Source organism: Coregonus clupeaformis, chromosome 37 (genome assembly GCF_020615455.1).
Source record: "Coregonus clupeaformis isolate EN_2021a chromosome 37, ASM2061545v1, whole genome shotgun sequence".
Taxonomy (NCBI): Eukaryota; Metazoa; Chordata; class Actinopteri; order Salmoniformes; family Salmonidae; genus Coregonus; species Coregonus clupeaformis.
In genome coordinates, this window is record NC_059228.1 from 26,077,137 (window position 1) to 26,094,614 (window position 17,478).

The 17,478-nt window shown below is 38.7% G+C and overlaps 1 protein-coding gene across 2 annotated transcripts; it reads left to right on the forward strand.

Annotated features, from left to right (window-relative positions):
• Nucleotides 1–8,732: 8,732 nt before the first annotated feature.
• Nucleotides 8,733–17,049, forward strand: LOC121553615 (transmembrane domain-containing protein TMIGD3). Of its 2 annotated transcripts, none has more exons than XM_041866865.1 (5): nt 8,733–8,812; nt 9,590–9,910; nt 10,475–10,813; nt 10,941–11,013; nt 16,223–17,049. In XM_041866865.1, the coding sequence occupies exons 1-5, from the start codon at nt 8,761–8,763 to the stop codon at nt 16,266–16,268; spliced, it is 831 nt and encodes a 276-aa protein (XP_041722799.1). In that variant the 5' UTR covers nt 8,733–8,760; the 3' UTR covers nt 16,269–17,049. The 2 variants fall into 2 exon arrangements, with proteins under 2 accessions (XP_041722799.1, XP_041722798.1); XM_041866864.1 differs by having other exon boundaries at nt 16,240–17,049.
• The last annotated feature ends 429 nt before the right edge of the window (nt 17,050–17,478 follow it).

Consider the following 17,478-nt stretch of genomic DNA (forward strand, 5'->3'; position numbering starts at 1 on the left):
TGTCACAATCATGTCCATGTGGACACTTTAACTGTACATGTGTGTTTCTTGAATAAAAACTAAATAAACTGAATAAACCTGAATGTTCTATTTTAATTAAAGAATATTAAGTAAGAGCCTTATGTCAAAACTAGCCTATTGAATGCTATTGTTGCTATCTGCCACTGAGGGGGGCATTGGCACCCAAACAGAAGCAGGAAGAGAATTACAGATAATCAGTGATGTCTATGATGATTAGGAAATAGAGTAATTTTATTTGGTGCCTCAGACCTTGAAACAGGATTGTGCATAAGTACCACAAGACATACAGACTCCAAACCCACAAATGGTTCCTTATATATATCCCCCTCCCTCCTACTTATCATTTTCTCCAGACTCTCAGGTAAGGTTAAACTGTTTATATCAATAAGTAGCAGAAGTGTTTTGCTTCTCTCTTCTTTATTCAATGCATTTCTCTATATGTACACACTCCCCTATATACAGTTGAAGTCAGAAGTTTACATACACCTTAGCCAAATACATTTAAACTCAGTTTTTCACAATTCCTGACATTTAATCCTAGAAAGATTCTCTGTCTTAGTTCAGTTAGGATCACCACTTTATTCTAAGAATGTGAAATGTCAGAATAATAGTAGAGAGAATTATTTATTTCAGCTTTTATTTCTTTCATCACATTCCCAGTGGGTCAGAAGTTTACATACACTCAATTAGTATTTGGTAGCATTGCCTTTAAATTGTTTAACTTGGGTCAAATGTTTCAGGTAGCCTTCCACAAGCTTCCCACAATAAGTTTGATGAATTTTGGCCCATTCCTCCTGACAGAGCTGGTGTAACTGAGTCAGGTTTGGAGGCCTCCTTGCTCGCACACGCTTTTTCAGTTCTGCCCACACATTTTCTATAGGATTGAGGTCAGGGCTTTGTGATGGCCACTCCAATACCTTGACTTTGTTGTCTTTAAGCCATTTTGCCACAACTTTGGAAGTATGCTTGGGGTCATTGCCCATTTGGAAGACCCATTTGAGACCAATCTTTAACTTCCTGACTGATGTCTTGAGGTGTTGCTTCAATATATCCACATAATTTTCCTTCCTCATGATGCCATCTATTTTGTGAAGTGCACCAGTCCCTCCTGCAGCAAAGCACCCCCACAGCATGATGCTGCCATCCCCGTGCTTCACGGTTGGAATGGTGTTCTTCGGCTTGCAAGCCACCCCCTTTTCCTCCAAACATAACGATGGTCATTATGGCCAAACAGTTCTATTTTTGTTTTATCAGACCAGAGGACATTTCTCCATAAACTATGATCTTTGTCCCCATGTGCAGTTGCAAAACGTAGTCTGGCTTTTTTAAAGTGGTTTTGGAGCAGTGGCTTCTTCCTTCCTGAGCGGCCTTTCAGGTTATGTCGAAATAGGACTCGTTTTACTGTGGATATAGATACTTTTGTACCTGTTTCCTCCAGCATCTTCACAAGGTCCTTTGCTGTTGTTCTGGGATTGATTTGCACTTTTCGCACCAAAGTACGTTCATCTCTAGGAGACAGAACGCGTCTCCTTCCTGAGCGGTATGACGGCTGTGTGGTCCCATGGTGTTTATACTTGCATAGTATTGTTTGTATCGATGAGCGTGGTACCTTCAGGCGTTTGGAAATTGCTCCCAAGGATGAACCAGACTTTTTTTTCTAAGGTCTTGGCTGATTTATTTTGATTTTCCCATGATGTCAAGCAAAGAGGCACTGAGTTTGAAGGTAGGCCTTGAAATACATCCACAGGTACACCTCCAATTGACTCAAATTATGTCAATTAGCCTATCAGAAGCTTCTAAAGCCATGACATCATTTTCTGGAATATTCCAAGCTGTTTAAAGGCACAGTCAACTTAGTGTATGTAAACTTCTGACCCACTGGAATTGTGATATAGTGAATTATAAGTGAAATAATCTGTCTGTAAACAATTGTTGGAAAAATGACTTGTGTAATGCACAAAGTAGATGCCCTAACAGACTTGCCAAAACTATAGTTTGTTAACAAGGAATTTGTGGAGTGGTTGAAAAACAAGTTTTAATGACTCCAACTTAAGTGTATGTAAACTTCCGACTTCAACTGTATTTGGATAGTGAAGCTAAAACTTTTATTTTGCCTCTATACACAAGCATTTTGGATTTGAGATCACATTTTTGTGTGGCGACAGTACAGCATGTCACCTTTTATTTGAGGGTATTTTCATACATATTTGTTTTACCGTTTAGAAATCAAAATACTTTATGTATCTACTCCCCCCTTTTGAAGGTGTCATAAGTGTACAAAAACACCCCTAAAAGATCGCCACTAATGTTAAACTCAATTTAAATATAGATGCCTGAAAATTGGATTGATAAATGGCATGTTTTCTACAAATAAATTAAAAAAACGTTCTTGCCTGTACAAGGTCTGTGGATGACACTTCTAAGTTTGACACTTCTGAATTGAAATTATGAAAACTCTGATGTTAGTGGTTAGAAAATAAAAATTTGATATGCAATTGTATCCTGGAGATTGAAGGCATAGTATAGGTAAGTATGAAAGTCTTTAGGAATAGGAAGTGTCCCCTGTACACCTGCTCTCCAAAAACTGTCTTTCTGACTAAAAGTTTCAGAATTACATGTGAAAACAATGTTCTTTACACAGATTGGAACAAACACTTTTCTACCTGCTGAAAGCTGGTAATGCACTGCTCTTCCTCTTGTGCACCATCGTTGCTGTGGTGAAGTTCAGGGAAAGACAATGATGATGATGATGATACAGAGAGTGTGTAGAAACCAGAGAAGTCTGTTTGGAACAACCAAGGGACACATTTACCAATATATTGCAAAAGGTGCAATGCTTGCACCATTTTTCTCAGTAGGAGAACACACACAAAAAAAAGCTAAAAACTGTCATTATTTATTTGATATAAACCTTTATATTTCAGTGTTTCATTCCCGCTGGGACTAACAGCTATAAATCTTCAATCTGGCCCTTCATGTTGTATGGTCATACTGTACATGTATCAGATTGTATCACATTGTATAATTATATCTCCAAAATCTGTCTAAACATCACACATTAACAATAAAAAGACTTGATGTGTGTCTTTAACTATTTTATCTGTACATGATTATTCATGGTTTTATGTGAATTATACTTTCAGAAAGTGTCTCTAACCCTTTCCTCATGGTTATTTCTAACTTTAACATAACATTTAACTCATTTAGCAGACGCTCTTATCCAGAGCGACACAGTTAGTGAGTGCATACATTATTTTTCATACTGGCCCCCCGTGGGAACTGTAATGTAACAAGTCACAGCTTGGGTATACTGTTCCATTTATAATTCCCAGCTTTATAGTTTAAATATATTCATGCTTTGCTAATAAACATTTTTAAAGAAACTCTACTGTTCACAATATAATTTGCAACTCAATGCTAAATAGCATCGAATGACTAACTGAAGAAATACCTGATTATGCCTCACAGATATTCATGCGTTTTAAACCAGAGCGGTGGAAAAATTATAACTATGCTTGAAACATACAGAATATGACCTAATCATTAGAAGGATTTATCGCTCTGTCAGAATATTGACTTGAATTGAATTGATCGGCAGTACTGAAAGGTAAAAATAAGAATAAGCAGCAACACCTGTGAAGGCTGCATCCCTACCTATTATCATCAACTAGGAATATCAGATGAACACATGAACACAATATCCTAGATGGTACCTTTACATGAAGTAAAGTTGTTGGGCTTGAAATGTATTTTTGTGGTAGTGGAAAAAGTTTACAAAGTTTAACTTTGTAACAGCAGTTATAGTCAAAGTTACATTTAGTAAAATAATTGGTCTGATTACTTTGATATACTACTACTGTATATCAACCTTATTACTTTGGATTGTGTGGTAGTTAGATCACAAAAAAAATCAAAACTACAGTTGAGTGTAAAAAAATAAAAGGCAGGATCATGTGGACAACACTCTTAGGAAAGAAAAGCAACTTTGAATCATTCATGCTGTGTGTTACTTTGTAAAATGTTCAGTGTAAATTAAGTTAGATTTTAGTTGAATGATGATGTAATGATCAAACAGTACAGAGTATTGTAGGAAACTCACAGGTCTGGTGATCAAAGTCAGATAGAAACACAAATTGTATTAAATTGGACTCATCTTGTCGGCAGTATTCATATGGCCAGGCATTTTGTTTTATTTGTTTCCATATTTTGATCATCCAACCTCAAGTGGTAGATATAGTACCGTCTCACACCATGTGTTAATTAATTGTCATGGGTACATCTAACGTAATTATCCAATTAATCAAGAATAAATTCCAAACCATGTGGATTGACTTCTAGTGTATTGTTTGCCGACAATTATTGTCATCAGCAGCCTACACTTTAGCCTAATGCACCAAATTATTAGCCTATCTTAACCCATTTGAAACATTGTGTGTTTGAGCTACATACTTTTGGGTTATACCATTGTATTTGTCTATTTCCTCTACATCCGTAGATATCAGTGTGTGTGATTAATGGAGGCTGAGGTAGAGCAGTGTTTGTGAGACAAGGGCGGATTCCGAAGGGGCCCAGAGACGGGTCTGTTATACAAAAACATCTGTAGAGTCCGAATGGCTACAAACTATTAAAAGCTATCTATGGAAAGCTCAGACTTTCATGAACATGCACATGGAACATGTTTTGCTTTATGATGCTCACATGCTACACAAGTCGTTAGAGGGTAAGGGGTTATTCTATATAGAAGATCAGAGGAAATCCCAGGACTTAGTGTCTATAATAGTGTAATAAGCTCACATACAGTAGTTGCTGTCACAAACTCCACACAGTTGTCACTGACTAGTTGGTATTCATTTCCCAGTGAGCAAACAATTTCTGTACTTACAGCATACATATAAATTCATTTCGATTATGTTTTTGTTTTGGCTGAACTTATTTTTGTATTGATATTTGTCAATAAAACTCATGAATGAAGCTGTTTATGTAATTTTTTTAGGGGTGTCCTACTTGTAGCCCTGGTTGTTTGAAAAGAAAGTAACACTTAATTGTGAGGATAAATATAAGGGCTGGACATGCAGATAAACTAAAGTCAGATAAATGAAAAGCCCATTTTATGCTGGGATCTCGGGACTGATAAGGTTAAGGACATTATCAACGTCAATATTACATTTATTTATAGTCTGTTATAAATATTATATGGGAATGAAAGGCATTTTATCAAAAAATCTAGCCTAATTCTGAACAAAGTAGCCATTTCCATTCGCTATAGAAATACATGTTGAAACGTAAATGCTGAGGATATGGCTTTTGCAAGTGCCAACATCCCTCTCGAAAATGTTGACAATCCCAAAATGCTTGCATTCATTAACACACCTGAAGAACATAAGTGCAGTCTGGTAAAAAAAAACAGAACGCATTTCCATAATAACAGACTGACACACAAGACCAATATGTTCTTCATATTTTGTAGGAGAGCTGGGCGAAGACGTTAATGTTCTTGTGGCTGATACAGTGTATTTACAGGCAGTGAACTATTCAACAGTGTCAGAAAATCATTCAGAGTACCTGCTATTTTATGCGTGCTTTGTGGAGGCGCAGAAGCGTCTCTCTCAAAATACTGTAGTCTTAAAAGAGTTGGAAAAGTTGTTGGGTTGTTATTTTTATAGCGAATGAAAATAGGCTAGCCATTTATGTTCTGAAAATAGTCTACATTTCCCCCTCTACATTTTCTGACATAAAAATGCCTATCATACACATATGTTAAGAACAGACAATGAATACAATGTGAAATATTTTTGTTGATTGATGTTCTCTTGTTGTGTAAGGATGAGACTGTTTCGTTATATCCTCCACAACCTTCTAAGGTAGATGCATTCTTCTCAGACAGCATTATTTGTATTTAATTTTTTATATATATGGCTGTCTATACTATCTTTCCATTTATAATCTAATGATAAATTATAGGTTTTGCAGAATATATTGTTGTCTGCAAAGACCATCCCAGCGGGGTATTGGCACACTCTTTTTCCAAGCAATGTTGTGATTTTAAATGTTTGATCTTTTCTGGTTTGATTCATAGTCTCGTCCCTTTAACTTAATTGCTCCATATTTTGTAACCTCCGATGATCAGGGATTGAGTCTGTTGAAGAGCATTAGCTTGAGAAAAGTGTTGTAGAATCACTGATCTAGTATTCCCTGCCAAATAATGGGCTTTGTGCAAATAAGATTTGTATGCTATGATTCTCCTGGTTTGGCTATCCCCCCACCAAACACTCACGCACAACCAGACATTGAATGATTGATTGGAGACAGCTTGTGTCAATTAATGAGCATTTCCTAGTATTTCCTGCCTGAAGGAAACCCAATGGACAATGCTGGAAATACTGGTCAAAGAACACCCCCCCACTAAAAAACAACCAAAATGCCTGGCCCTAGTCAGATGCCCTGTCTTTTTCCCTGCTGCAAATCCATTCATTCATTCATTCAAGCTTTGTTAAAATCCTGGCTGCGGTCCAATCGAGTAATATTTACCCACTCAGCCCTCGCGTCAGCCACTTTCCCTCAGGGAAATCCCAGTCGAAACCGGATGCAATTTGATTGTCATCTGAAGTGGCGGTCCAATTCACAAAAGTTATCTCCTCGACCCTCGATTTAGCTCGAGGGAGCGAGTGAACAACTTTGATCACATGCAGGGTTGTTATGACCCACAATTCAATGAAAACTGTAGTCATGTGTCAAACTCAAATGTAATCAACATGATTGCATCTGTCAGCATGTGAGAGAAAATTAGTATGCTTGCTTGCTAACTAAAAAATTTGTATAGATGACATTCATTTTAGTGGTGTCAAATAGGAATATGACACTCAAAGTGGCAAAGACTCATAGTGAGGGGCCTATAAAGCATAGCTAGCTACTAGCTACATAAACATTATTTATTTTTTATTTTTATGCATTGGATTAAATAACCAAACTATAAAGCTAGCTAGCCAGCATGGGTAACTGTAGCTAGCTACCTTATAGCTTTAGGTTGGTTGTTATTAGGCACAATTTCCAAGCTTTCCCCCAAGGACATTGTCTATCACATCATCACTCTCCCTCGCTTGGGCAAGGGAATTTGAAGGTATACTCGGCTGTAATGATGAAAAAACGTCAAATTCAGTCTGTGTTGAAATTAGAGAAAATAAATCATGATTCTGATTAGTTGCTTTTGTGGTGGAAGGGAGGAACTCATAAGGAATTAAAAATTGTTGGGCTATTATTTGGGGAGAGAAAGATGATGGTGCATCTAGTGATGACAGCTCTTTAAAAGGGTTTTTGTGGTAGTTTAAAACTATGTAGAATAGGTTTGTATGTAGAACTACTGATAGCTAGCTGTAGTTCTATCAAATAAATACACTCTTTAGGCTAACAGTGATCACCATTTCAGCTTGAATAGCAGTGAAGTAGAAGAAAATGTCATACATGTCCTATGGAAGTTAGGATAGCCTGAAGGTGTGAAAGTTGGTTTGGTTTCTCTAGCTTGAACGGTTCACGAATTACTGTTGTTGAGTTATTTTCTGCAAATGTAAATAGTTACAGTTGATAAAGATTATAAAGAATTTTAGCATGAATGTTTTAAAGTTGATCTTCTAACTTAATTGGCCTATGAGCATATATGTATATATTTCTTAACCTTTCAAGTCTATGGCCCTTTTTTTTGCCATTGAAATGCATTGGTATTCATAGCAACGGCTCCGTTTGGGCTGCTCAATGACGAGACAACAAACAGCTGTAACTTTTGATTGGTAGAAGGTAATTATGTTCTGATTGCAAATCTAAAGAGCAGGGAAGTAGCACAAGATGTCATTCCATCTAACTTTTTGTCTAATCTGTTGGGAAAGTGGTAAAGATGTCAGTTGGTGGAGGAAATGTCGATGACCCAGTTAGTAAAACAGCTGTATCGTTTGATATGTAGACAATATATTTGTTTCCGATTTTGAATAGCAGAGAAGTAGAGGAAGATTTCATACACTCTAGCTTTTTGTCTAAGTTCTTTGAAGAGTGGTCAAAGTAGCTGATTTGTGTCATGAATTACATGGTTTACAGTGAATAGACTAAATTGTTGGAAGTTATGACATCACAATGGGGCCTTTAACATTTTGAGGAAATCCCATGAAAGTGGATGGAGGACAAAAATATTAATAGTTTAAAAAGTATCAAATATATCAAAAAGTTGTGTATAACAACTCAAACCAGACCAGTCTACATGTTTTGAAATGTGAACGTTTCTAGCTTAAACGGTGTAAGAGGAGTAGTGTGCTATCTAGCTTGAATGGTGTATGAGGAGTAGAAGAGGAGTAGAATAATAATAAGAAGAAGTATGTTGAAGATCTAAAGTGGGGACTCTTGCTTCACAAGCACCATTAATTACTGAGTTTATCAGTGTATTGAGGATGGGGAATAAACCACAAACAAATTCAGATGTTAAATGCAGTCGTACAATTTCATATGAACCAACATGTGCATTTGCATCATTATAGAAAGTAATGTACAATCACTGGTTGATGCTCCCACCAAAAAAAAAGGTCATTTACAATGTTTTGACCATGTTGATATTCGTCTGGTTCAACCACTATTTCACCAGGATGTTGCACAGGGCACAGAGTTGCATTAAATACAGTGATGTCTATGTCTGGATCGGGAAGTAGGTGACACACACCAGGTCACCGTTACATAAACACACACGCTCTCTCTCATCCACTCATGGCTCCATATCTCCTCCTTGTCCTGCACATCCTTTTCTCCCTCACTGGAGGTAAGTGAGGGAACACCTTTTATTAATTGCTGTTAATATCAGGGCTCAGTTCCTCCAAGTCAGACACTGAGTACATTCTGACATTCATTGGACTTGTAATGTTCTGTCTACTTTACCCAAGGACATTATAGTCACATTGTACATTGTCATATTTGGTCTGAAGTGTTGATAAGTGCTGTTTTTAATGATACGTCTCCACATTCAACATTTGTATTTTTCAGCAGTTCTCTTATTCAATTATTTTTCCAGTAAATGACAACTGACTAAGAAATCTAAAAGAAAAAAGCTCCCATGTCTATAAATATCATTGTAGATAACAAATATTTGTACCTATATGATTTGTAACAAATTTAGTAACATATTTTACACAAAAATTTTATGCAGGAACATTTTCTTGACATGTTCATGGTTGTACTGCAGTAGTACAGAATCAGAACAACCATCCAGAGAATGTTACAATATACAAAATATTCCAATAAACTTCAACTCATTAATCTTTTCAATTGAAACTAGAGATTGTCTTCTTAGTTTAGGGGTGTAGTATTTCAAAGATAAGTGTGATTTTAATGGTCAAAGTGTTGCCTCTGATCATGGCTAGACTTGGGTGTGACAACATCAGCACTTACGATAGATATCTCAGTCATTCTCTGGTGTCACAACCACATTTGGCCTAATTTCCAAAGTAATTTGGCTGATCAGCTGGTGGGCCTTGTTGTTGTGTAAAATGTATTAATTTAAAACAGTTTTTTTTTGTTGTTGTTGTTGTTGTGTCTACAGGTACCCAGAGTGTGTCCACAGTGAGTCATGTGTCTGTAAAGCAAGGAGGCTCCATCACCATCCCATGTCTCTATGGTCAGATATATAGAAACCATGTGAAATACTGGTGTGGGGGATCTAGTTGGCTAGGTTGCTCTACTGTAGTACGCACTGACCATCCTAAGACCAGTGGTAAGACCTCAATCTCTGATGACATCAAACAGCGAGTCTTCACTGTGACATTGACAAGTATAAGTCCTCATGGAGATTATTATTTCTGGTGTATTGTGGAGAAGACAACGAAAGATGATGGGGTTCAACTGCAGCTATCTGTTACTCCAGGTAAGATGCACTGCTTGCGTGTCCAGTAATACAGAATGAAAGTGCTCAGTAATGTTGCATGGACAACCTGTCGATGAGTGTGTTACTTTTCCCTTTGTAGCTGTAGGAGACAATCACAAATACTTTCACCAAATAAATCCATAGAGGAATATTGCTATGTTATAAAATGGGATTTAACATATCAGTCACTGCTGGTTTTTCCAATGATACAGCAACGTGTGCTTTATCAAACATATCGTCTGTTCTGACCCAGGAGACCCACAGAAATAATTCATTTAATTTAATCTTGAATATATTATTTGATTATTGAAAATGGCTACAATGCAAAAAGGCACAAAATAAGTACATTTGTCTTACAAATTTCATTCAGCATTTGATTGAACTCCATAGACAGTTGAATATTGCTATTATGAGATAATTCACTTTTGTGTGTTACTTTATAGGGGCTAGTGTATCTTTAACAATATTTATAACAATGGTGACTTTAGGAAATCTCCCAATCATATGGGTGTGAGCTTTTATCTGACTCATCATATCACAACTTCTTATCTCCATTGTGTTCAGGTACTCCAGAACTCTATGTGGATCAACAAGAAGTGTCTGGAGTTGCAGGAGGGAATGTCACTGTGCGTTGTTACTATAGTGAACCCGCAACCAGAGGGAGGTGGTGCAGGATGGGTGGGGGTGGAAAATGTCTGCAGAATTCTGGAATTCTAGATAGAACATCTGTGACATTACACCAGCAGACCAATGTTGTCACCAATGGCAGTGTTTTAACGGTGACTATGAGTGCACTGAGGATGGTGAACACTGGCTGGTACAGGTGTGAAAATGGAGACCATCAGATGCCTGTTCATATCACTGTCAATCAACAAACCACAAAGCAAAATACCACCACCTTTAGTAAGTACTGAGCTACAATTATTGGTAAATAATACTTTACTTCCCACTTAGAAGCTAGTTTGAGAAATGATGAAAGTACAGTTTTTTTCTTCAACCTTGACACTGACAACCTTTCCAATGCCATCAGCCCAACACATCTCTGCTGGTATATCCGGAGAATCTGCAGTCTCTTCTCAGCCGCCAGTCAACAAAATCCAGACGTAAGTGTACACAAACACCCCTCAAAGATCACCACTCAATTTAAATGGTTTCAAAACATTGTTCTAACCTACAGAAGGTCTGTGGATGACTTTACAGCTAATTTTGACACTTCTGCATTGAAATATGAAAACGAAGATGTTGAGTGGTTATGAAACAGCTGCAAATCTTCAGAGGAAGGAAAGTATAGTATGATGTGTATGCTATCTCTATTAAAAATAAAATAGGGAAGTATCCCGGGGACTGTCTGACTACAATTTTCATAATGACATGACAAAATAATTGTATTCTTCTTATAGTGCTGAGCGATTAACCGAAATGTTGGTTATTTTTAGTTTTTTAAACAACTAATTTTACATTTTAGTCATTTAGCAGACGCTCTTATCCAAATCAAATCAAATCACATTTTATTGGCCACATGCGCCGAATACAACAGGTGCAGACATTACAGTGAAATGCTTACTTACAGCCCTTAACCAACAGTGAATTTATTTTTAATAAAAAAGTAAAATAAAACAACAACAAAAAACTGTTGAGAAAAAAAGAGCAGAAGTAAAATAAAATAATAGTAGGGAGGCTATATACAGTGGGGAGAACAAGTATTTGCAGGTTTTCCTACTTACAAAGCATGTAGAGGTCTGTAATTTTTATCATAGGTACACTTCAACTGTGAGAGACGGAATCTAAAACAAAAATCAAGAAAATCACATTGTATGATTTTAAAGTAATTAATTTGCATTTTATTGCATGAAATAAGTATTTGATCACCTACCAACCAGTAAGAATTCCGGCTCTCACAGACCTGTTAGTTGTTCTTTAAGAAGCCCTCCTGTTCTCCACTCATTACCTGTATTAACTGCACCTGTTTGAACTCGTTACCTGTATAAAAGACACCTGTCCACACACTCAATCAAACAGACTCCAACCTCTCCACAATGGCCAAGACCAGAGAGCTGTGTAAGGACATCAGGGATAATTGTAGACCTGCACAAGGCTGGGATGGGCTACAGGACAATAGGCAAGCAGCTTGGTGAGAAGGCAACAACTGTTGGCGCAATTATTAGAAAATGGAAGAAGTTCAAGATGACGGTCAATCACCCTCGGTCTGGGGCTCCATGCAAGATCTCACCTCGTGGGGCATCAATGATCATGAGGAAGGTGAGGGATCAGCCCAGAACTACACGGCAGGACCTGGTCAATGACCTGAAGAGAGCTGGGACCACAGTCTCAAAGGAAACCATTAGTAACACACTACGCCGTCATGGATTAAAATCCTGCAGCGCACGCAAAGTCCCCCTGCTCAAGCCAGCGCATGTCCAGGCCCGTCTAAAGTTTGCCAATGACCATATGGATGATCCAGATGAGTAATGGGAAAAGGTCATGTGGTCTGATGAGACAAAAATTGAGCTTTTTGGTCTAAAATCCACTCGCCGTGTTTGGAGGAAGAAGAAGGATGAGTACAACCCCAAGAACACCATCCCAACCGTGAAGCATGGAGTGGAAACATCATTCTTTGGGGATGCTTTTCTGCAAAGGGGACAGGACGACTGCACCGTATTGAGGGGAGGATGGATGGAGCCATGTATCGCGGGATCTTGGCCAACAACCTCCTTCCCTCAGTAAGAGCATTGAAGATAGGTCGTGGCTGGGTCTTCCAGCATGACAACGACCCGAAACACACAGCCAGGGCAACTAAGGAGTGGCTCCGTAAGAAGCATCTCAAGGTCCTGGAGTGGCCTAGACATTCTCCAGACCTGAACCCATTAGAAAATATTTGGAGGGATCTGAAAGTCCGTATTGCCCAGCGACAGCCCCGAAACCTGAAAGATCTGGAGAAGGTTTGTATGGAGGAGTGGGCCAAAATCTGCAGTGTGTGCAAACCTGGTCAAGACCTACAGGAAACGTATAATCTCTGTAATTGCAAACAAAGGTTTCTGTACCAAATATTAAGTTCTGCTTTTCTGATGTATCAAATCAAATCAAATCAAATCAAATTTTATTGGTCACATGCGCCGAATACAACAGGTGCAGACATTACAGTGAAATGCTTACTTACAGCCCTTAACCAACAGTGCATTTATTTTAAACAAAAAAGTAAGAATAAAACAACAACAAAAAAGTGTTGAGAAAAAAAGAGCAGAAGTAAAAATAAAGTGACAGTAGGGAGGCTATATATACAATAGAATAAAGTGACAGTAGGGAGGCTATATATACAGGGGGGTACCGTTGCATAGTCAATGTGCGGGGGCACCGGCTAGTTGAGGTAGTTGAGGTAATATGTACATGTGGGTAGAGTTAAAGTGACTATGCATAAATACTTAACAGAGTAGCAGCAGCGTAAAAAGGATGGGGTGGGGGGGCAGTGCAAATAGTCCGGGTATACTTATGTCAAGCAATACAATGCAAATTAATTACTTAAAAATCATACAATGTGATTTTCTGGATTATTGTTTAAGATTCCGTCTCTCACAGTTGAAGTGTACCTATGATAAAAAATGACAGACCTCTACATGCTTTGTAAGTAGGAAAACCTGCAAAATTGGCAGTGAGAATGCTATTCATTGACTACAGCTCAGCATTCAACACCATAGTGCCCTCAAAGCTCATCACTAAGCTAAGGATCCTGGGACTAAACACCTCCCTCTGCAACTGGATCCTGGACTTCCTGACGGGCCGCCCCCAGGTGGTAAGGGTAGGTAACAACACATCTGCCACACTGATCCTCAACACGGGGGCCCCTCAGGGGTGCGTGCTCAGTCCCCTCCTGTACTCTCTGTTCACCCATGACTGCATGGCCAGGCACGACTCCAACACCATCATTAAGTTTGCCGACGACACAACAGTGGTAGGCCTGATCACCGACAACGATGAGACAGCCTATAGGGAGGAGGTCAGAGATCTGGCCGTGTGGTGCCAGGACAACAACCTCTCCCTCAACGTGACCAAGACAAAGGAGATGATTGTGGACTACAGGGAAAAAAAAGAGGACTGAGCACGCCCCATTCTCATCGACGGGGCTGTAGTGGAACAGGTTGAGAGCTTCAAGTTCCTTGGTGTCCACATCACCAACGAACTATCATGGTCCAAACACACCAAGACAGTCGTGAAGAGGGCACGACAAAGCCTATTCCCCTCAGGAGACTAAAAAGATTTGGCATGGGTCCTCAGATCCTCAAAAAATTCTACAGCTGCACCATCGAGAGCATCCTGACTGGTTGCATCACCGCCTGGTATGGCAACTGCTTGGCCTCTGACCGCAAGGCACTACAGAGGGTAGTGCGTACGGCCCAGTACATCACTGGGGCAAAGCTCCCTGCCATCCAGGACCTCTATACCAGGCGGTGTCAGAGGAAGGCCCTCAAAATTGTCAAAGACTCCAGTCACCCTAGTCATAGACTGTTCTCTCTGCTACCGCACGGCAAGCGGTACCGGAGTGCCAAGTCTAGGTCCAAAAGACTTCTCAACAGCTTCTACCCCCAAGCCATAAGACTCCTGAACAGCTAATCATGGCTACCCGGACTATTTGCACTGCCCCCCACCCCATCCCTTTTACGCTGCTGCTACTCTGTTAAGTATTTATGCATAGACACTTTAACTCTACCCACATGTACATATTACCTCAACTAGCCGGGTGCCCCACGCACATTGACTATGCAACGGTACCCCCTGTATATATAGCCTCCCCTACTGTCACTTTATTCTATTGTATATATAGCCTCCTACTGTCACTTTATTTTTTACTTCTGCTCTTTTTTTCTCAACACTTTTTGTTGTTGTTTTATTCTTACTTTTTGTTTAAAATAAATGCACTGTTGGTTAAGGGCTGTAAGTAAGCATTTCACTGTAATGTCTGCACCTGTTGTATTCGGCGCATGTGACCAATAAAATTTGATTTGATTTGATTTGATTTGATTTGATCAAATTCTTGTTCTCCCCACTGTATACAGGGGTGTACCGGTGCAGAGTCAATGTGCGGGGGCACCGGCTAGTTGAGGTAGTTGAAGTAATATGTACATGTGGGTAGAGTTAAAGTGACTATGCATAAATAATTAACAGAGTATCAGCAGCGTAAAAAAAGATGGGGTGGGGGGCAGTGCAAATAGTCGGGTAGCCATGATTAGCTGTTCAGGAGTCTTATGGCTTGGGGGTAGAAGCTGTTGAGAAGTCTTTTGGACCTAGATTTGGCACTCCGGTACCGCTTGCCGTGCGGTAGCAGAGAGAACAGTCTATGACCAGAGTGACTTACAGTTAGTGAATGAATACATTTTTTTTTGTTTTTCATACTGATCCCCTGTGGGAAACGAACCCACATCCCTGCTGGCCAAACCCTCCCCTAACCTTGGACGACCAATTGTGCGCCGCCCATGGGTCTCCCGGTCGCGGCCGGCTGCGACAGTGCCTGGACTCGAACCAGGATCTCTAGTGGCACAGCTAACACTGCGATGCAGTACCTTAGACCACTGCGCCACTCAACCGCAGACCACTGCGACCGACATTGATTCAATAATTTGAATTCCATTTAATTCAGGTTTTTTTCTCTGAGCTCAATGCCCACATTGCACAGTTTCTCTAGAGATAAATCAGATCCAGCCTGAACTGTGCAATATAGTAGGGAGTTGTAGTTTCCAACAGGCCAATATTCTACACAGTTTAGCGCATAAAACGTGGTAATTAATTACAATGACAATAATCCATTGCACATCTACTTGTCCGGTCTGTGTTTCTTTTACGCCTGCTACAGAAGAGGCAGAAGAATACACAATCGTGAGGTGATATAGAGAGCAGATGTTGCTTTTCAAGGTATCTCTACCTGAAAATACATGATCTAAGTGATTAATAGTTGGTATTCAGCAGTCATAAATGTATGCCTTATTTACTTTGAAGAACTACAAAATAGTGATTTTGTCAGAAAGCATAGGCAGCAGCTCTATAGAGATGAGATGTTGACTTGGAATTAAATAAAGTCAGCAAATAAAAAATAAAAAATATGCACAACTGAAATATTTGATTAAAGTAAAGTAATGTGCATAAATTGTTAATAAGTGATAAGCAGTAATGGGCAGTCACTACCATCATGGGACTTTTATTAATAGTTTAATTCTGTGTTGTTACAGCATTCAAACCAAATAATAGAAAACGAAATCGAAAACCGTGATATTTTCTTATGAATTGAACGGTAACCAACCGACCTCAAAAGCACTAATTGCTCAGCATTAATTATTCTACAGATTGGAACGTACATTCTTCTACCTGCTGAAAGCTGGTAATGCACTGCTCTTCCTCCTGTGCACCATCATTGGAGTGGTGAAGTTTAGGAAAAACCGACATCAAGATGATACCAAGCATGTATAGAAACGAAAGAGGTATGTCTGGAGTGATCAAGGGCCAAATGTACCAATGGTTTGCACCAAATGCAAAGCTTGCACCTTTTTTTCCCAGTACAGGGAGGAAAAAAATGAACTACAATATGCCGCTGTCATTAGGCTTAACCTTAATGTATTTTTCTTTATCATAACCTTCATTTGACATATTTGTATACCTTAAATGTTTAATTCCCTTAGAATAAGAATAGGGTATCAGATTATATTCCCAACAACACATCGTACACATTGTATTTTCTATATCAGAAATCTGTCCAAACACCACACATTACCAATAGCAATATCTATACTTGATGTGTGTCCTCTAGCTTTATCTGTACATGATGTAAGATTCATTTTATTCTAATTATTATATTATTATGTGCATGTGTTGTGAAATGAAAGTCTTGTCCAATGTGTCTCTAACCCTTTTCCTGATGATTATTTCTTATGGTTTAATGTAACAAATAACAGCCTGGGTGAACTGTTCCATTAATAATTCCTCTAGCTTTATAAATTAAATACTTTATATCCATGCTAATGAACTAACTTGTTAATAAACATTGTGAATTAAGAAACTAGAACAACACAGGACTCAGAAGTTAATACATGACTGAGGTTATCAATGTGTTGAGGAAGGGGAGTAAACCGCAAACAATCATCAAATAAACCAGCATACAGTGCATTCGGAAAGTATTCAGACCCCTTGACTTATGTTACAGCCCTATTCTAAAATATATATTTTTTATCCTCATCAATCTACACAAAAAAAAACATAATGTCGAAGTGGAAACAGGTTTTTAGACATTTTTGCAAATGTATTAAAAATAAAAAAAGGAAATACCTTATTTACATAAGTCTTCAGACCCTTTGCTATAAGACTCGAAATTGAGATCAGGTTCATCCTGTTTCCATTGATCATCCTTGAGATGTTTCTACAACTTAATTGGAGTCCACCTGTGATAAATTCAATTGATTGGACATGATTTGGAAAGGCACATACCTGTCTATATGAGGTCCCACAGTTGACAGTGCATGTCAGAGCAAAAATCAAGCCACGAGGTCGAAGGAATTGTCTGTAGAGCTCTGAGACAGGATTGTGTCAAG